This window comes from Aulonocara sp. 'chitande type north' Nkhata Bay, linkage group LG16, assembly GCF_057382095.1.
Source record: "Aulonocara sp. 'chitande type north' Nkhata Bay isolate Kocher_YH1m ecotype deep benthic linkage group LG16, A_spYH_male_GT1.1, whole genome shotgun sequence".
In the NCBI taxonomy this organism is placed as follows: Eukaryota; Metazoa; Chordata; class Actinopteri; order Cichliformes; family Cichlidae; genus Aulonocara; species Aulonocara sp. 'chitande type north' Nkhata Bay.
This window is the reverse complement of record NC_141359.1, coordinates 38,927,826-38,949,514: the sequence shown is the minus strand read 5'-3', so window position 1 is coordinate 38,949,514 and position 21,689 is coordinate 38,927,826. Positions and strand designations below refer to the sequence as shown.

General features: G+C 44.1%; 1 protein-coding gene across 4 annotated transcripts in view; it reads left to right on the top strand.

Moving 5' to 3' along the window:
* LOC147312090 (partitioning defective 3 homolog B-like) overlaps positions 1-17,996 on the top strand; it is a 219,468-nt gene extending 201,472 nt beyond the window's left edge. For all 4 annotated transcript variants that reach the window (XM_086267748.1, XM_086267747.1, XM_086267746.1 and 1 more), the window contains 3 exons: positions 14,063-14,272; positions 14,901-15,044; positions 15,165-17,996. In XM_086267748.1, the coding sequence (XP_086123874.1) occupies positions 14,063-14,272; positions 14,901-15,015 (325 nt within the window). In that variant the 3' untranslated portion in view covers positions 15,016-15,044; positions 15,165-17,996. The remainder of the gene's footprint in view (positions 1-14,062; positions 14,273-14,900; positions 15,045-15,164) is intronic.
* Positions 17,997-21,689: the final 3,693 nt, after the last annotated feature.

Genomic DNA, 21,689 nt, shown 5'->3' with positions numbered 1-21,689 from the left:
GGGCTGCTCAGATTCCTCAAGCCAAGCATTCGTTTATCTGACAACATGTGCTGTAACTAATGAGAGAAACTGAAACCTGCGCTGGAGCGGTCCTGTCGCTACCTAGAGAGCCATTCCTTTTAAGGAGCGTGGCCTAACCTCATGTATGTTTACTACTATGAGAAGTTCGCATAAAGGTGGCGCAAAGGGGGCTGTGATTGGTCAGTGCATTGTTAGCTGTACATGATTAGACACCAACCCGAGCATCAGGAAGGAAGAGACACAAAAACACTGACGCTGCCTTGCTTTTAAATCTTGTTTAAAATCAAATCAAATAGATACAACTGAACCTCGTAGGTTAGAATAACCCCAAAAAGTGAATCAAGAGATCACAGAGGCCACGTCAGGTTAGGCTTTCAAAATTCATACATGCTCAGCGACTTTGTGATGCAGTGTTTTAGCTGTTATTATGCTGAACCAGTCTAATGGCAAATGTTAATGTGTGTCGTATTTATTCCAGGATCTTCATCCAGTTCGTTTTAATCCTTCAGAAACTTGCAGCCCATTTAAACCAGCATGCATCTGACACTTAATGGTCTGTGCTTGATATTCACAAAATATCACCCTTAATTATCACATTTTTCCTTGAACAGTTGAGAGATTTGGAAAAGGGAAGGACCGAATAGTGTGTCCTTTCACTTAAAACTTTTCTCCTACTGCCATGTGCCTGAAATTTCCCCTCACCCCTTTCCCTTCTTCTTCTTCTTTTTCAACATTTCTTCTACGTCTCTGCTCCCATCTTACTTTTTCTCTGCACACTTATGTTAGTGAACCAAAGCACCATCTCTGTGCCGCTCACATGTAACGGCGTGAGAGTAAAACCAGAACGTCAGTCTCTGTGCGATTAGGACAAGTTTGTGGTTCAGTTTCTTTACTGTTGGAGACTGATTGAATGGAGTTGTGGCACCAGGTTGCCGTCCATTGACTGGTCACTGTCTAATTTATAGACAGAAAAACTGCCAAAACATAATAATAATGGATTGCATTTATATAGCGCTTTTCGGGGCCCTCAAAGTGCTTTACAATTCCACTATTCATTCACTCTCACATTCACACACTGGTGGAGGCAGCTACAGTTGTAGCCACAGCTGCCCTGGGGCAGACTGACAGAAGCGAGGCTGCCATATCGTGCCATCGGCCCCTCTGGCCATCACCAGTAGGCGATAGAATAAAGTGTCTTGCCCAAGGACACAACGACCAGGAAGGAAAGAGCAGGGGGATCGAACCGGCGACCTTCCGGTTACAGATGAGCTTCCCAACCCCCCTGAGCCACGGTCGCCCCGACATTAAACATTAAAGTCAATCTGAGTCAGTTAGCAGTCTAACTGCTCTGCAGCGCGTCTGTTTGCAATTGGAGACTCAACCCAACTGGACGGACTGGACTCTGGTTCTTATCCTGTCTTCCTTCTCTCACGGCAGATGGCTCCGCCCCTCCCTGAGCCTGGTTCTGTCGGCGGTTTCTTCCTGTTAAAAGGGAGTTTTTCCTTCCCACTGTCACCAAAGTGCTTGCTCATAGGGGGTCATATGATTGTTGGGTTTTTCTCTGTATGTATTATTGTAGGGTCGACCTTACAATTAGGGATGGGTATCGTTTAGGTTTTATCCGATACCGGTGCCAAACCGGTACTTTTGAAACGGTGCCGGTGCTTAAAGAATGGAGAACACAAATTTTGTCCAAAAACCTCTCATGTTTAACTGTTTTCCACTTTTTCTTTGGTCATTTTAGCCTTTTTGGCCAGGGTGAAGGGAGTATCTGCCATCAAACAAGAAGACAGCCGCATGTAGCTATGATGATGTTTGCTAGTTCACCTTACATGCATTAATGTAATAACGTGGTTAGTGTACTCAACGTAAATTACACACGAACAACATTAAGCTACTCACGCAGAGAAGAACGGCTGCTGCTGCATCATCATCCTCATCATTCCTGCTACACTGGCAGGGCTAGGGGCCAGGACTCTCCTCTTCGGGTTTTTGGGGGATGTTGCTAACTCCGCGTCCGATAACAGGCACCACACCCGCAGTAGATGTGCTCGGTGTGAGGTCTCGCAGCAAGCTATCAAGTACGGCGCATTTTTCGGCTTTTAAAAAACGCTATGCGTCGCCAGGTGTTTCATCGGATTCGAGGTGTTACCTCCTTTGACAGTATCACAGTATCAGCTTAAAGCACTTGTTGCTGCTGAGTTTGCATCTTTTGCTGTGAAGTACAGCCAGACTTTGACCGCTTCGCCTTGGGCATTTTTAATCTGTAGCTCTGCTCTAAAAGAACGTACGTACCTGGCCCCGCCTACTATCCTCGGAAACGTAAAATGATTGGCTAGAATCTAAAGTGTATCACAGCTCAGGAAAAAAAAGCACCGAAATAAAGCACCGAAATGTGCGCTGCTTTTCGGTCTGGTTATTACCGTTTATGTCAGAACCGGTGCCATCATGGCACCGGACACCGGTACCCATCCCTACTTACAATATAAAGCACCTTGAGGCGACTGTTGCTGTGATTTGATTTTCAGTGAAAGCGCCGTCTTCCAGCAACTACGTTTAAGTTTATGGAGGAATTTCTGAATGACTGACTGGACTATGTATGAATCTAAGTATATGTAGAGAGAAAAAGATTTGTGATTGGTGTGTTAGCACAAACCGATTGACCCTGATTGCCAAATGAACTCTATTCAGTCACAAACAGCAGAATTCTGTTTTATTTTATTTTGAATGCACTGAAGTCACTTTGAAGCCAGCAACAGACTGCGAGTCACAACACACAGACTTTAATGCAACCATTTTAAATGCAGTGATGCACAATAATGCACACAGTCGTCATAGCTTTGGCCCTGCTGCAGACTCCAGCCGACATTTTCCCTCCTCTGACTCCACCAGGATAAAATAATATGGTGTTTTAAAAAATCACGTATATGCACTTGTGTATATATGAATATGTGTGTGTGTGTGTCAGCACCTCCTGTGTGTTTCAGTCTTTCCAAGGTCAGTAGATGGCTATCAGAGTTAGTGTATGGTGAGCATTAGCAGGTTGCATCCCTTCCATGAGTGGGCCACAGCTGACTCATCTGTATCTGCATTGCTCTGATTGCTCTCTATACTGGAAACAAAGAAAAATGAAGCAGAAAACGAACAATGGTTAATATACTTTACACAAAAGTCAAGTTGCCTATTAAAAATAATTAGATATAAGGGAACAGACCTTACTCGACGGTGTTTTCAGCCTGTAGTATTCAGATAAATCTGCATGTTTCTCCTCGCTCTTTCTAAAGATTCGTGTTTATAGTTCAGCTGTGCAGAAACCAGCCTTGACCCAGACGCCAAACGCTCTCCCCGATCTGTCCTCGTTATTGCTCTCATTAGATTAAAAGAACCAATCAGAATTGTTGTTCAGGTTACTACAGAGACCGTCACTTCCTCATTATAATGATAATTAGATAATTGGTAATTACAAAGCAGATGTTGTACTGTATCTTCCCATGTCTTTCAGCCGTTGTTCCTCGTTTCTTCCTCGTTCCTCCCTTCCACTTCTCATTTTTGTGTTTTCTGACGATGGGGTGAAAAGGACATTGTTGAATATCATTTCCCTCTCCCCAACAAGGAAATGAACGGGGAGTGTCTCTCACTTCTCTTTCTCTCTTTCTGTTTCCCCACCTCTCTTGAGGAGACCTCCCAACGAGGCCCAAGAGTTTCCCAGACCACTTTACAACTGCTGCATAATCCACTCCATTGTCCAGTTGTTTTTCTGTGTTTCTCTGGACTCATCGAGACGCCGCTTGTTTGTTAGCAATGCTGGGAATTCAAAGAAAGACCCTGCCTCTCATAGTGTGCCTCCCCTCCTTCCCCCTCCTGGAGTTTTTTTTCTCTCGTGACCCCTTCTTGTTCCTAACTTGTAGCTTTCCTGATGTGGTCGCTGGTTGGTAAATGCTCTGGTTTTGACTGTAAAATGTTGGGTTATAACCCATAATGTGTTGCAGAACCAGCAGGTGGGTACGACATGAGTATGATGTGCTTTCATTTGTGTACACTTCTGGGGTGACGGAGGAAATATCCCGCTCGGGTCCCAGCTGGTGATGTTTAACAGATTTTGGGGTGTCCTGGGGTCGAGCTGAGGTTAAGTGATGCTGCGCTCGTCGAGTGAAGCTTTTCTTCAGAGTCCGCGTCTTATCTGAGCGAGGTAGCGTCCGTTCTGTGGAGTCAGAGTGTTTCTGCAGTGGTTAATCATTCATCTGTACATGAATATCATCAGCACATAAAGGCTTTCATATACATTATTATTTACTTCTGTGTTAACAAGAAGATGGACCGCACTTCATAAATTTTTACTGTTGCAGCTGTGAAATGTTAACATCTGGCAACAGTCTGCTGACCATCTGTCGGTCCTGCGCTGCTGGAGGAATTCTCCAGTTTCAAAGTGATGTTAGAAAGTTAAACGATCATTAAAAGTGTTTTCTTCTTCTCTGTTATTTTAACTGCAGCGTGCAGCATTTTGAGTCTGCGTGCGGTTTGAGCTCACGTGAAGTTCTGTGCATCTGAATCTCACATGACCGTACTCGTGTCTGTTCTGGGATCGTCGCCTTACGACTTTAAAACTGCTCTTCATGCTCCCCGTGGTCCTGCAACGGGCAAAATTCTTCAGCTTGAAACGATTACTTTGCTGAGGGAAACTCAAGATGGGAGATGAAGACAGTTTTGTTTTTCTGAATGGGAAACGGTGTTATCAGTAATGCATTTCATTATGTTTCAGCAAGTGAGCCACTATACTGGCTGTAAGTGGTTATATATACGATCCTGCTATAACTGAATGTCTTTACTTTGAGTGATTTTGGCTAGCGTAGACGGGCACGGCCGTTTCACTGCGAGTGTAATCAGTCTGTCTTTATGGCCGCTACACAGGTGAATATCAAAGAGTGTCCGCAGGCTCGGATCGCACCGTTTAACGTGACTTACGACTTCCAGCTCGGGCTCTCCACGCTCGGGCTGTCATTTCTTCTAATATTACAGCTTGTGAACATGTACATCGTTTCTGTAGGTACAGATGTACTGATATGTGGTAAACAGATCTATTATCATACGTTTTCTGAAATTATTAATGTAAACATCAACAATTTATCACTCGTTTTAAAACTAGGTGCAGAAGTGTCGTTGTTTTTTAAAATATGCTAATAAAGAATCTGATGAAACTGTGACAAAGTATGAAACACATACATGTGTGTTTTCTGCTCAAACTTCTTAGAAAATCATCTGGAGCTTTTTACATCTACAGTAAGATGGTGTTTCTGTGGCACCTGCTTCACAACAAAACAGCCGAGCAGGAAACAGGATAAACCACCGATGAGTTTCATCCGAGTCCACACATCACGAGCGTTTCCGAGTCTGCAGAAGCTCCGAGTCCGAAAGAAAGCGGCCGATGACACGAGGTCTGTCTGCGAGCGTCAGGTGTGAATGACATCATCAGCCGGCTCCATCAGCTCGTCGCACATTTGACTTGTTGATCAGATTCCTCGTCGGAGGAGCCGCCTGCTGTAAATTGTCAGCCTCTTTCGTTCTTGGCTGCAGTTTTGTCGCTCCGTTTCCAAATGGCACGGCCGTATTATGATGGGATGCGAAACACCACTCCAAATCCCCATTGTTCTGCCCTCTCTGTGTTTCCGAGGCAACAGTCTCCTACCATCTGGAAGGCCCTCATCCCTCAGTTCCTCTCATTTTCATCTAATGGCTTTCTCCTCTGTCCTTTTCTCGTCTCATTTCTGTTTCTTTCGCTACTGTTTCTCTTTCTTTGCAAAGACATCTTTTTAAAAACTTTTTGTGCTCTAATTTGATCCCCCCTCTCCCTCCGTCTCTTTTTTCCTCATCCTTTTTTACTTTAAGTGCTTCAGTGTGTTACGGCACTCTTTCACTTGCTCCCTGCTAGCCCTCTTTTTAACCTGCTCTGGCCATTTCTTCTCATTTCATCTGCCTTTTTTATGCCCCCCCCTTTTATCAGTTCAGCTAATGAGTACATTTCTTTATGCGCTATCTCACATTCGCAGTCACACGAGGCATATTTCCTAAATCTGTGTGCATACACACATGCACAGGGGAATGTAATCATGTTAGTTTCCTACACTGGCATGTAATTCATGCATGATTTACTGGAGGATTAATCACACTTGACAGAAATTTATTGGCAAAGACAGATCGTAGCCCCTGAAAGGTGCTTAGTTTCATTGAAACATGAAGAAGTGTGTGTGTGTGTGTGTGTGTGTGTGTGTGTGTGTGTGTGTGTGTGTGTGTGTGCGTGTGTGTGTGTGTGTGTGTGTGTGTGTGTGGGTCCCATTATTCTCTGCAGATGCTGACCTTCAGCATGCTGGCTCTCTGGAGGGCAGCACTTGTTTCTCCGCCTTAATTCTTTCTTTTTTCTCTTATTCCTAATCACTCCCTCCCCCTCTGCTCTCCTCTCTTACATTTCTTCTCCCCCCTTCTCATTTTCTGCCCCGTTCTTCTGTCCTTTCATGTTTTTTGTCTCAGCTTCATCCATCTGAAAGCCTCAGCCTCTCGTACTTGAAGCCAGCAACTTGTTTTCAACAGTTTTTAGATGTGAGGTCTTTTCTTGTTCTTTTTTAATTTCTTTTGTCTGCTGCTCGACTAAAACTTGGAAAACCTGCCTGTCCTTCATACCTCATTATTTAACAGTTAATGTCTCTCCCTCCCCCTTGCCTCCTGTTTCCTCCCTCCCTCTCCTGTCTGTTGTGGCCCTCTGTGTGCGTCTCTTTGTCTTGTGTTTACGTGGTTTCTTATCCTCTCTGCATTCATCTACCTTTCCTCTGTCCTTTGCTCTTTGCTTCTTCCTCTGCATACAGATGAACATGTGATTCCTCGGCGGTCTCCTCTCTGCCTGTAAACTGTCAGCTGGTACTCTTAACACAAATTTCACTCGAATGCAAGGTCCTCACAGGATATGTGGAATTAGTAGGCAGGTCCTGAAACAAAATAAATCCTTTTCATCTTAGTTGATAAAACGGTCCCCGGTGAAAAAACGTCTTCTTTTTATTTATTTATTTTGCACGTTTTCAGCTCTTTTTTTCAACCTCTTGACTTAAATGTGTTCAGTATTTGCATTCAGCTGCCCTCCGACAACTTGGGTCACTAAACACGGCGACTCGTTCAAAGTGGAGTGCGATTACCTCGGGTGTTCGCATCATTTTCCTCTTTATGCACTGAAACAATGCAACATTTGAATACAAATGCTGGCTTTGTAATAAGACTCGGCATAAATGATGAAAACACGGCACCAAGTCGAGCTTCGTCTTACTGCAGAAGAGTCTCCTCTGATGGGCGTAAACAGTCTAACACTGCTGCTGCCTTCATATCGTCTGTGTCGATATCTCCATATTAATGCTGATCTGTAGCCACAGGGTGGGGCTCATCATGTCAACCAACTTTAAGCTGGATGAGATTTTGCACAGCTAAACTCTCGTGCTCACCGTCAGCGCAGTGCTTAATTTAGTGTAGTGAGAAAATAACATCAACCAGGTGGATGTGCAGCTTCATGCAGACTTTTAACTCAGCTTAGCTTTAATTCTAACAGCTGAGAGGACAGCTGCTCTGCTTAAAGCTGTCATAGAGTTGGTTTGTATTTACGCTACATCACATCTAGGAAGCAGATATGAAATAAGATGACTTTTTGACCTGCTGGTTTTATCTCAAACATGTGTTATAAAACATGTATGTGATGATTTTTAAGACTTTCTGTTTTAGAACCAAGCAGCTGGAAACACTTCAAAGTCATTTGTGGCTGTATGAAGTGTTTTGTCACTTCTGGGTAACCCACCGTTTATAAAACTGTCACTGACCAAGATTATTGTAGTTAACTTAAACTAAACCAGAAACTGAGGCTTTTTGGTTAACTACATTCATTTATTTATTTTAGTTAACTTAAATAAAAATAAAAGCTCAACTTTTGACAATCATGAAGTTTAACTAAAATCATTTGAATTCAAATAAAATAAAACTACAGAGGAAACTAGTCGTTTTAGCATCTGCTAGTTTGGTTACAATGTTACTGATGAGGACGAGACTGAGTCACTGCTTTTAAAAAGTTTTCAACATTTTGTAAAAGAAATAAAACTAATATGAGTTTTATTAAAACTAACTAGTTTAATAAAACTAAACTAAATCGAACATTTTCAGAAAAATAAAAACTGAAAGCAAAATGAAATCAAAACAACACAAAACTGTAGAAACTCTACAATCGGTAGATTAAAACTTACTAAAGATTTTGTGGGTTAGTGATTAGAATGATGTGATCAAGCTCACATGTGGCAGCTTTTAATACTTATCAGTGAAATCGCCTGAAAGCTTTTTGCTCTGTGTCACCCAGACGTGAACCAGCTGGCTGTTAGCTTTAGCAAATGGTGTCACACGTTCCAGTGTTATGTCTATGAACACGGTATGCCCCCTAATCCTGGTTCACAGTACCCTTGCTTAGCCTTTGACCCCATCTTCTAAGTGTTTGGTGGGAACTGATGGAGTGTCATGTGACTTCAAGAGGTCAGAGGTCAAGAGAGGTATAGGAGTCACCCTCAGACCAGCTCAGAGACGTTCACCGGCACAGCTGAACCAACAGCAGGGAAACATATTACGGTGTTACCGGCACAAGTCTCTGTCAGGCTCTCAGCGACTTACCTGCAGCAGTGCGGTTTGCTCACACAGCAGCTTCGTGTGGTCTTAGTCAAACAAAGATGTCTGCCAGTCGCTCTGAACGCTTCCTTCTTTTGCCTAAATATAGTTTAAAGTTTTTCACAGATTTCTCTGCAGCCCCGCCACTGCACACAGTACACCCGGGACCGTATCAGCATCTCGGTGCCTCTGTTCCTGGAATAACTAACAATGCATGACAGAAACTCATGATTACATCTCAGGGCCCCACCACAGGTGAAATAATCGGCTTTTGAAGCACTCGTGTGCTTACGTATTTATGCCACAAATGTGTAAAAGCACTTGTTGAGCTAAGTGTGCGGTGACCTTTACTCCCTGTGGATCAGAGTGAGGGGAGGGGCACTGCCTATATGTAAAGGAAACAGAAACCTTAAAGGTTTCAGGATTATCAGGCAGTCAGAGCTTCAGCCGTCATTACGACAGGTGTAACTAACTTTGATTTATTTATAAAAGTTTATATAAGGATAAATATGTAAACACCAGCCTCACTGACTCCTCCCAGTCTCAAACTGGGGAGCTTTCATGTGTAAGGTGGATGTGCCATATTATTTGTTACGGTGAAAAGGCTCCACAGCCAGCACGGTCGCTCTGCAGCTACATTAGCCTTATAATGTAAATATGTAGCTGAGGAAATGCAGCTTTTGGCCTTACAAAGAAGAAGCAGCTGTATAACATGTTTGGGCCACGTTCCCTTCCCACTGGTGGGTAATATACACGTTTAATTCACAATATCTAAACATATTAAAACAGTTTTAAATATTAAATGTTAATTGGCAAAAATAAAACAACTCGAAATCATGTATCTTCCTCCATCGGTCCTCCGATAAACAGGCTTTACTGTCTTTCTCTTGCCTTCCTTAGATAATAAGATATTTCTCCGCCCTTCATTATTTTCCACTTAAGCTTTTATTGCCTCATTGTTTGGACGGCGGCGTCTGTGATTAAAGCTTCGTAATGAAGTATCGCATTAGGAAGATGAAACAAAGTTAAAGTTAGTTTAACTCCGGCAACATTAAACCACGGCAGCTCTGTTTTCGCCGCGACTCACGAAATGACATTACGACAGCAGTCGCAGAACAATTTGAGCTATTAATCTGTTTTATTACCACACTGTCAAAATAGCACGACTCTCATTGACAAAGAATCTGACACTGTTGAATGCAATTTGAAAATATGAAGCGCTTTCCCGGCTTAAAATCTCAAATCACATTCAAGTGGATATCGACACGAAGTGAGGCTTCGGCTCTGTAAAGACTCATAAAGATATAACTGAATTAAAGCTTCGCTAGTTCATTTCCTCCACTTCTCCTTCGCTTACTTTAAATATTACTCTTCGCCTCCCCGCCCGCCTTTATTTATTTTTTACCTCAGCTTCCGTCTGCGACTCCTCGCGTCGAGCCGCTGCCGTTTGTGCTCCGGTGTTCGGTTATATTGAGGCCATCTATCTACGCGGTGGCTGTCATTGGCTCTCAGGAGTTTTTTAATGCGCTGTGACACAAAGCTGCATCTTGTCTCTGTTTTTAAAAGTTGCTGAGAGGCAGGCCTGCGTGATAGATGACTCTGTGCATGTGTGTGCAGCAGCCGAACAGCTGTGAGCAGCCCTTTTAGAAAGAGTCAGTGAAAGCGTGTGTTTATGAGAGAGCGGGGCAGGTGCAGATGACATATAACAAGTCCTTGTTTCCCCTGAAATCCATCAGAAATCTCTTAAATGCCGGGGAATTAGTAAGGATCACATTACTCCCAATTACTGTCAGACACGGAGAGAAATCCTTCCAATTATCCTTTTGAATATGTGACCCGTGTAACTGTGAGCGCGCTATCCACATAACAGCATTAAGGAAGTCATCTCTAAACAGGTATTACATAGTTGAATTTCCCTTCAAACTGAGCGTTCAGCGGCTTCGCTGTTCTGCCTGGAATGTTTTCAATTCCTCGTTTTGGTTTGATGACTCTCTCAATTATGTTAAACTAGTTGTTGCATGACCCAGGAAGCTGTTCTCATTCATTACATCTGTTTCTCTCATCTGTCTTTCTCTCTCTCACACACACACACACACACACACACACACACACACACACACACACACACAGACCACCAGCCCCTCGTTTGGTCTTAACTCTTCTCCAGCTGTGTGCCAATTTGCCTCCTCCAGAGTGCGTGGGGTTCGGGAGGGGGGTGATTAGGAGTTACGGGCTGTATTTAAACAGCGCGCCTGTCCTCTTTCGTGTGTTGATGATAAATGTTCTCACTGTGTGCATGTCTACATAAGTGTTTTAGTTCTCATACTGGGTGTGTGTATGCATGCCAGTAACGGGTTCCATCCACATCGCTCCCTAATCCCCAGCTGCCGCGCGGTGCTGACTGGGTTCCTGGAGGGAGAATTCCAAACTTGCCACCGGATTTACAGTGGATTCTCTACAGATTACCACTGGATTTCTGCCCCGTTCCCAATATGGAAACTCTCATAACACACTGGGGATCACAATATTATTTTTCAAGTATTCATTAACTGGTAGCGAATGAATCTTTTATTCAAACGATGCTTTTTTCCTTTATTAAAGCACAAAGAGTGTGTGTGTGTGTTCAATGTTTTTAAATTTCATTTACAAAACCAATACAAGTAAACCTCAGAAATCCCCGCTCGTGGTTTCCAGTAGCTCCGTCTTCGACTGCTGGAGGAACAAAGGTTTGGAGTCGAGGCGTGAGATAGAAATGTGAGCAGTCAGTTCAGCTGCACAGAGCCATTCGAACCAGTGCGCATTCATAACTGGGACCACTGAGAAGCCACAGAGTTGGAATCAAAGTGTCGGTGGACAGAACAGTCGGGCGCACCGTGACCCTTTATCACTCGCGTGTCATCCAGACCGGCGGTCCCCAACCCCCGGGCCACGGCCTGGTACCGGTCCGTGGGTCGTTTGGCTCGGGTGTGAAATTTGTGGTTTTCAGGGTTTTTATCCTTAACTCGGTTTCCCCGGGTCTTTCCCGTGTTGTAGTTGTTCGTCTTATTCTGAAAGAAATATTTCTGCGTTACCATAGCGACCCGAGAGGAGGATGTTACTCTCAGTGTTGTTGGTGCATTTCAGGACGCTGCTATTAAAGTTACACAATTACACAGTGAATTCACGTTTATTATTATATTTATAAAATCCCACCGTTTGTGTCTCGGTCCTATCATTTTATTTTGTTGTATTTATCCACGACATCTTAAAGGCCGGTCCGTGAAATATTGTCTGGGACCTCTGATCCAGACGACCTGCACTTTTTGTCATTTTAATTGTAACATAAAAAAATTCTTCTCGTCTATCAGGAAACGTTTGAATTTTCTCTCCAGACTGAAATGTGAAGCTGATTTTTCTGTCTGTGTTCAGACAGCGGTACCTTGATTACTCCATGATACTCCTACTTTTTTTTTTGCCGTGCATCGGCACTATTTGCGTAAACCCCGCACCCTCCACCTGTGCTTATTTACTCCATCTTTGTCTTATCACCTCTGCTCCTTTCTGCTTTATCTGATTTTCTCTCTGTGTGCAGGTTTGTTGCAAATAGAAGCTGATAGCTTCTGATAAAAAGTGACACTAAGTTCTCTAATTTGACAGCCTAAAATCTTCCCCCACCCAGCCCTAAATAAGAAAATACCCAGACTACAGTAAAGTGATCATGTAAGCGTGTTGATCACTCCTCATCATCTTAATCTTAGAGATGATGTCTCGTTTTCCAGCTCCTGTTTTGATCCTCATCTCTCGTCTTATCTCTGTTATTCATCTCCCGTACCTTCCTCTTAACTTTGCCCCCCTTCTTATCTCTCTCTTTCCTGCCCTCTTCACCCCCCCATTACCTCTCCACCGCTCTTATCTCTGCCTCTGTGACATTATCATGTCCGGCGGCCAAACGCTAACTGACAGATGGGCTGACTGATACGGGGCACAGGTATACAGGCTCAGGGGTGAACGGCAAGCCCTGCAGCCTGGTGAACTGTAGTCATAAAGAGGGAGAGAGAGACACATGGAGTCAGACAGATTCATGGACAGACGGCTAGAAGACGGACGTGAAAGAAAGAAGAGCAGACAAAACGGCTGCGGCCATTAAAAGCAGAGAAATCTGAGCCGTCCGGCTGAGACGCTGACCCGGAGCGACGTACGGCGAAGAAGACAGGTGTGTGTGTGTGTGTGTGTGTGTGTGTGTGTGTGTGTGTGTGTGTGTGTGTGTGTGTGTAACATGCTAACCATGGAGTCGGGAGGGGCAGAAGATGACATCCCAAACATGAAGGGCATGCAGTTAGTTAGACACTTCCCACTGCTGACCACCCATCCTGACACACACACACACAGCATCAGCATAGAGACCACCATCTGACTCAGTGAGATATATATTTATATGATAAACATGAATACATCATGGATGTCCTGCAGTAGATGGAGAGATGCGTGCAGACAAATGAAAGAGACAGAAAGACGGAGAGATAAAATCTAATACCTCGTAATGTTTGCTATGTGGACAACATGTGTTTGTGTACTCGCTTTCCCCGGCACAGGACATCGATATCTGTTCACGGGACGCGGCTGGGTTACCACAGCTGTGCGTGTGTCTTCGCTTGCGTTAACTGAGCCCTAGCCTACTTAAAACTGTCCCGTGTCACTTATATTCTGTTGCTATGTGATGTTTGGCCGGGATGAGCCGCGAGCTGAGCGCGTGCTTCGCCCTCTCTCTTCTCTGTCGCCTGCAACAAATTGTTTTCAGCAGGTTTTCCTGAATATTTCAGATTCAGTGCGGTAGCTGATGGTAGGCTCTTTGCTAAGGTACGTGAAGGGAGCATCACTCTGACGGCGCTGTGCCAGCGGTTGGTTGATTATTTGTTTTATTGTGAAGGCGCTGGGGCAGAGCGGGAGGTTAACGCTGCGTCTGTGCTCGGGTCTCGTGTTTATTCCTCTGATTATCTTTCATAACACTGTCTGTTCTCTTTGTTCGTGTATTTGTGTTGATTTTACACGAAAACAGCAACAAATGGTCAGGGCTCTTCTTCTGCCACGGCCATCGGAGTCACACAGCAGTGAACTCTGAGCCAACTCCTCCTGTGTTTGGCCGGGTCCGGTTCATTGAGCGACTTCTCAGCAGTTGGAAAAAAGGACGCTTCGTACTATAAACAAGCTCAGTCGTGGAGTTTTCCCCAGAACAAGTTTTTGAACCGTCCAGCCACTGGCTGCGTCTGCCTGATGACTGACTGGTTAAGGATGCAACGTTACCAATGGCAACATCCGGCGGTTTCTTTGCTTCAGTCTGATTGTGCTCTCAAATTTCTTTCTCTTAAATGCATAAAATTCTCTTTTCCAGACGAGGTCCATTAGATGCAGCTGACTACCCCATGCAGCCATGGTCAGGTCCCTACCCCGGGCCTCCACACGCCCAGCAGGGATACCCCCAGGCACCATCCTACCCCACCTCCCAGTCTGCCCCATCTTACCCCAACTACCCACCTGGTCAGCCATACCCACGGCAAGGAGACCCTCGAGGCATCGACCCTGGCTACTACCCCCACCCTAGGTAATTATACGCAGGAAAGTACCCTCATACCAAGATCTGCATGTGTACTGTACGTACCGCTATGATGCTGTTGTGCTGGTTTTGTGATTCCAGTGCAGCGTACCTGGACGAGGGGGCGGAGCTCTAGATTATGAGCTGTTGCCTGCTAAACTAAAACTAGAGCTCAGACTTCTCAGGCTGCCTGTTAGTCCAAATAGCCACAACGAAAGCCAAATTATTTGACAGATAACCACATTAAAGACACCAACAGCCTTCAGTAGACGGCTGCTAGCTACAGCTGCCTCCATCGGCATCCACCGGTCACTCAAAGCAGCTACGCCCTTAAACTTAAGCCTTAATACGTTTAAACAAAACATCACCTGCACACCTGTCAGGGAAATTAGCCAGAGAGGCCCAAACCTTTATTAGTGTGACTGACGTCCGTGCACAGCCTCAAGTGGCCGATCGCAGGAACTGCAGTTTTGGGGTTCAGCACCGATCATATTGCAGATTTGATCATCGTTCAGCTTACTGCCTCTCATCTTCATCTTCGTCTCTCTTTTTAAGTATGTCTTCCCTCTCGTCTGACTCTTCCTTCTTTTCCATGTCGGAGTATTTTGCTGTTCTTTGATCCAAGGTTGTTTTCTAGCTCTCAGCAGAGAGGGCCCCTGCGGCAGGATGTGCCCCCATCTCCCACCCCGCCTCTTCGGGGACTGCGGTACGACACGATGACACGTGGAACTGGGGGTGGGGGTTACAGGTAGGGCCGATTTGTGGATGGAGACCATTTCAGGTAAATGCTGAGCTCTAAAATGCTTCTTCCTGCATAAATAATGAATAAAATTCTGCCGCTGTACTCAAGCAATCCGGCACAGCCCTCTGTAACTTTAAGAATATGTTTGATTGGATACAGGCACCGGTGGGAGCTCGGTACAGACCAGCGTGGCTTTACTCGGGAGGGAGGAGGACAGCAACAGCAAACAAACCCAAAGCAGAAGACGGCGTGACTGCAGCTGTGCAGACACATCGAGTCCTGACATGACAATAAGCACAAAGTCACGTCTTCATAGACGCAGTTTTCCTGCGTTCAGCTCTCCACTGAAGCAGAGTTAAAACCTCATAATGCGATGATCCGAATCCCCGTCAGTATCAAACCGTGTGTGTGCTGGTAGGAGTGTACGGTAAGGTAAAGGAGGTTAATTACAGAGTAGAGGATGCGTAATGTCTTGTTGTTTGAAGTCATTTAAATTGCTTTGAATCTTCGGAGAGTTTAAAATGAGCATGTTTTTACTTTTCACTGTACTCTTGTAAGAATCTGTCAGGGCTGCAGAGGTAATTGGATCCATTTAAATTAAGCTCACATTCACAGCCGCTGCTGCAGCAGGATAAAGGACAATATCCACGAATGCAAGCTAAAGTAACGCACTAACACTGACTGTAGATGCAGGTTCATGCAGATATGAATAACTCTTTATTATGTTTGTGTAATGAAACCGTATTTATTCTCGAGATCCGACCGTTCACGTGGGCAAAGATGGGACTGCAGCGCCTCCGCTCTTCCAAAACATTCCTCCTTTCCTCTCTTAGTAATGGCTGCACATTACAGCGCTCCAATCAGCACTCTGGAACGCTTTATTCCTCCAGATAAACAAAAACACTCGTTTAGAGGCCGGCCGATGTCTGAAGTGACCAATCAGGGATCATGCCACTAATACCAGCAGATTTCATCCTCATGAGTAATCTGATCATATCCTGTGTTATCAAAAAGAGTTATTGATACGTGTGAATCACACTGAGCAGCACTATACGAATGATCTGTCCTCGCTGTTCGGTGCAGGACGAGGCGGAGCCCACGTCTGCTCCGTGGTTCGCTCCGCGTTTGTTTGACCCTGTTGCTGCGTTTCGAAGCAGCTTAAGAAGTACGAAATATCTTATTTTAGCAGAACTGGAAATTATCTATGGATGGTCGCTTTATTTAAAAAGACCTCCACGTGAATGTATGATGAGCTTACGTTTTACAGACACGTCCACCTGTGTGGAGTGATTTGATTTTCCGACATCCTGCAAGAAGCTCCGGAAAAGGCAGGATGACAATAACACAGTCGGGGTAATCAAGGTAACCAGGTGTTCCACAGGTGGAGCTGTTTTCATTCTGCCTTCTTTTAAAGCGTCTCTGATGTGTTGGAGCTGTTTGAGCTGCTTTTCCACCCCGCCGAGTAAACCGGACAGAGAGGATTTTCTTTTTTGGGCAGCTTTTTGCAGAGCGGGGATAGAGGTCGCTTTCACTGTTACTCTGCACCGTGCGCTCTGCTTTGGATTTGAAGGACGGTTCAGTGACCCGACGGTGTAGGCATCACTGCTCGAACATGAAGTGAGCTTCAGAGTGCTGTCAGTGCCGCACCATAATGCAGATCCATTTTGCCACTTAGCAAAAGTTAAGTGTGACTAAGAGTTAAAGCCTTGCATAACATCTGTGTTTCACACCACAAAGCTCAGCAGTATTACTTTCAATGGAGATTAAATGTCTAAAATGACATCTCGGTATCGGGCGGACTGCGGTTCTCTCAGTGTGGCCGAGGCTGGAGGTCCGCCAACCTGAATGTTGAGATTAATGCAAAAGAATGTAACATGTAGATTTTATCAGAAAGGTTTTTGTGTATCAAGAGTTGGATAAAGGGAGGTTAAGGAAAGGTAGAGAAAGATGTGAGAACAGGTAGAAAAGAAAAAGAGGGAAATAAAGAGAGAAATGTCAGGGATGTGTAATATTTCAGAATAAATATGAAAAGGAAATGGTTGAAGAAATGGTCCGAGAGGTAAATGCAGTGCAATTTGTGCAGCATTAGTTGTGCTGTAGGAGTGAATGTAGTGACTTTGTGAAGTTTTCATAATTATTTCTCCTTTTGTGTTGTCACGTTTCACCAGTGTGAAAACCAGACTTGCAAATCAAGTAATAGAGCACATTTTCAGAGCCTGATGAACAAATCACCTGCCGGGTTTAGAGCAGAAACACTGAAACAACTCGCGTCCCCTCAGATCGCTTTCTCCTCGCTGATGATGATGATGTTACAGAGTGAGCAGCACCTGAGAAAATGATCCTTCTGAGAACATGTGAAGGATTTTCATGCCAAACATGTCAGGAGTCTCCCCGCTGTGTGTACCTGGATGCTGGGTCAGCGCCTGGAGAAGCTTTTAAACAGTATTTGAAAAACGTGACGCGTTGCATGAAGGCGTATCTGTTTCAATACACAGTTTTCACGTATGTAACTCTTCACAAGCATTTATTTTTACGTTTCTCTTTTTAATGCTAGTTGATGATGTTGAATCGGACCAGAGCCACGGGATGTTTGGCTTTCGTTGCCACGGGTACGCTGCAGAGCTTCGATCGCTTTTTTCCTCCTCGTGTCGTTTAAACTGCACGAGCAGTTTTAAACTCTGCGCAGCGTGGCTGACGCGTCGAGCATCCTGCAGGGCTCTTTGGTCTTTAGCAAGTTGCACAAGTTGAAGGTACTCGCTAGAATCTTCTGTACGAAGGGTTTCTGCTACTCCTGCTTCTCCTTTTAAAGAGATGTAGAAGGAACCAACTAATAACCTCTGTTACCTAGAAGTATAACATGCTTTATCACAACGCTCGAATATACGAAAAAGTCAAATTTCATTTTATAATGTAACAATTCTGTCATTGTTTTCCAACTTTTTTATATTTTGTATATAACTTTTTGCATTAAAGTGTTAATTTTTAAACACATCTGGTCAACGACGTCATACTTTACTTCTCTTTAAGACTCAATGCATGCCGAGCACATCTGCTGAGGTTAATTAAATATGAGTCAGGAGAAATTATTTCCCTCGTGTTCCCCGTACCCTGCAAGGTGAATCATTAACATTGCCAACCCAATTTAGTCCATCGTTTAAGCAGCTGATAAATTGTACTTTTGTGATAAGAGATAGATGGCCACAAATTAATGTAAGACTAATTATCAATTAGAAAAGGGAGATAAGGAGCGCTGATTACTGTGCAAAGTTTTCCTAGTTTTTCTGGCGTGTTGCCGGCGCGCTGCTAGGTCACTTCCCTCGGCTTAATAAGTATTTAGTGGCCGTGGGTAGCGTAAGGGGGTTTCTTATTTGTCAGACACTATAGGTGCTGGACTGTGGCTCAGAGAAGTTGGCAGTAATGAGACACAGAGGCCAAGGAAGCGTTTTATCAGGCAGGGCGTAATTAGAATATCCCAGACCTGTTGGCCAATGGGGAGAGAGCGAAGGGAAGTAATTAAATTCTCTTGAGTCACTGCCAAGGTTCAGTATGGATCTGCAGAGTGTGTGTGTGTGTGTCCAATACTCTGTGTCTGTGCTGGTGTTTTGTTTTCATGCATGTTAGAACTCGGATTAGTTTACCAGATTAATTGCAGTGCACCTCTGGACTCTCGTCAGCGCCCGGATCAAACGTGTCGCTGAAGTTAAGCAAAAGTGAGTCAGCGTTACACCGCAGTGACGGATACACCCACAGGACGGTCTCTTCCGTGGGATCGTTCCCTCTATTTTGACTCGCATCAGTCTGATGTTTGAAGATGTCAAATAAAATGTAACAAGCCTGTTCTGAGGACGTGAGGAGTAGAAAGCACCTGAAAATTCTGCTCAGGTACAGTAATTTGTTCTTTGTTGTTTCCCACCTCCAAGCAACAAAATCAACGGCGTCCTGGTGACGATGATCTGGCTGAGCAGGTCATTGGACACAAGCTGAGCAGCTGGAAATTAGTACAAGACCAAAGTTTCAGTTTCTAACAGAACTGATCGTCTGATTCAGCTTAAATATGTAAAATGCAGGAGGAGCTGGTGTACTCAGTACATCAGAAGTGTATGATGTATGGGTGGAAGCAGAGTCTGACTCAGCAGTGCTTCCTAATCCAGCGCAGCTCCAAACACACTCGCCTGTTAGCCAGAGGCAGGAAGTATTGACCCTCTCAGGTCTGTGAGCTTCACCTCATATTTATTTTTCTGACAGTTTTTTTACTTTTACTCTCTTTTCAACAGAAATATCTGTTCGCTGCTTCTTTCGTTTCTTCATTCTGCTTCTCCCTTCAGGGCAGGGGTGTCAAACATAAGGTCCGGGGGCCAGAATCGCCCCGTCAAAGACGCCAACCTGGCCCACTGGACTAGTTTGGAGAGCGTGAAGGAAAAGATAAATGTTGGAAATGTAACGGTGTTTTCATAAATGTTGCAGCTTTTGATGTTAAAGACTTCCACAGCAACGTTTCACACTAAGTGATAGTTAACAAAAACTTTGTTTTATACTTAATGACAGTCTGGGCTTTTTGGCCAAGTCGTGCTGACAGATCCTGAAAAACTGAGACTGCTGAAATGGCGCTTCTTTTTTCATACATTAAAATTAAATGTGTAGTTAAACTTCTTTACACTCACAGAAAGAGTGAGTTTCATTGATCCAGCCCACTAAAGTTCAGAGTGGGCTGAGTCTGGCATACGTGCCATCTCCTGGTGTGTCGATTATCAGAGCTAGTTACGTGTGACTGATGTGAAAGATATGAGTTAGTTTTGCACAAAAATAGCTGTTAGAAATGTTCAAAGAGCTACTTTATACTTTAAGTACATTTCACAGCGTGTACTTTTACACTTTTACTTGAGTAAAGAAGTTGAAGGAGTACTTCAGCTTTTACCAGATGGGTGAGTACAACAGCTGAATATGTCAACAGAAGTATCAGTACTCCTGCTTCAGTGAAGTACCGCCGCCTCTCTTTAAGCACTAATAATGATGTTTTTATTAATTTAGCTGGAAAAACTGGACATGAATCAAACCCACATTCAGGAAAGTGCAGTACTGAACCAGGACCAACAGACTGACCGCAGTAACCTGGTCTGCAGTGAACAGCGATGTGTGAGACTTTACAACCCCCGGGCCACACCCGGTACTGGTCCGTGAGTCGTTTGGTACCAGACCGGGTGTGAAATTTATGGTTTTCATCATTTTTATCATTATTTTTTTTATGGTTTTTATCGTTAACGCTTTTTCCCTGGGTCTTTTCCCGTGTGTTAGGAATAAATCTTCCTTTTTTGGTACCGGTACTGGTTTTATTCAATTCAATTCTATTTTATTTATATAGCGCCAAAACACAACAACAGTCGCCTCAAGGTGCTTTATATTGTACAATAATACATACAGAGAAAAACCCAACAATCATATGAGCAAGCACTTTGGCAACAGTGGGAAGGAAAAACTCCCTTTTAACAGGAAGAAACAGGCTCAGGGAGGGGCGTGGCCATCTGCTGTGATTGGTTGGGGTAAGAGAAGGAAGACAGGATAAAGACATGATGTGGAAGAGAGACAGAGGTTAATAACAGATATGATTCAGTGCAGAGAGGTCTATTAATACATAGTGAGTGAAAAAGAAACACCCAGTGCATCATGGGAATCCCCCGGCAGCCTACGTCTATTGCAGCATAACTAAGGGAGGATTCAGGGTCACCTGGTCCAGCCCTAACTATATGCTTTAGCAAAAAGGAAAGTTTGAAGCCTAATCTTGAAAGTAGAGATAGTGTCTGTCTCCTGAATCCAAACTGGAAGCTGGTTCCACAGAAGAGGGGCCTGAAAACTGAAGGCTCTGCCTCCCATTCTACTTTTAAATACTCTAGGAACAACAAGTAGGCCTGCAGAGCGAGAGCGAAGTGCTCTAATAGGGTGATATGGTACTACAAGGTCATTGAGATAAGATGGGGCCTGATTATTTAAGACCTTGTATGTGAGGAGCAGGATTTTGGATTCTGGATTTAACAGGAAGCCAAAACAGGAGAAATCTGCTCTCTTATTTCTAATTTTAGAGATGTTGCACAAATGGAAGAAAGCAGTCCTACACATTTGTTTAACATGTGCATTTTTATTATTTTTCCGCGAGACCTTAAATATTGTCCCCAAAAAATGTTGGGGACCGCTGTGTTAGAGTACTCAGATTACTTTTTCATTGTAATAAATGTGTTTTACAATCCAAGTAATCGGTTATTCATTTTTCTAATAAGCGTTCTGTTACTGTTAGTTTCCTGCTCCTTTCCTTCTAACAAAGGGACAAAAGTGAAGTCCCTAATGCTTACAGCGTTGCTGCCCATGCAGATGCATACTGCAAAGTGGAAGGTATCTAATCCTGCAGCTGCGTGGCGAGTGGACGCCCTTCACAATGACATATTTACGTAGAGCTTCCCTTTACACGCAGAAGAAACATCCAACATGTCGGCGAGTTATGAAGATGTATTTTTGGGAACACAAAGGTAACTGATGAGTTTCCTCTGGGAGCGATACTGGGACAATAAGGATTCCTTTCTAATGCAGTAATCTTCAAAAGTTACAAGTTAATTTCAAAAATCATGAGACTGACACCGGAGGGAGCGGGTGGGTGGGGCACGTCAATCAACAGGTAGCAATTTCAACCCTGAGATG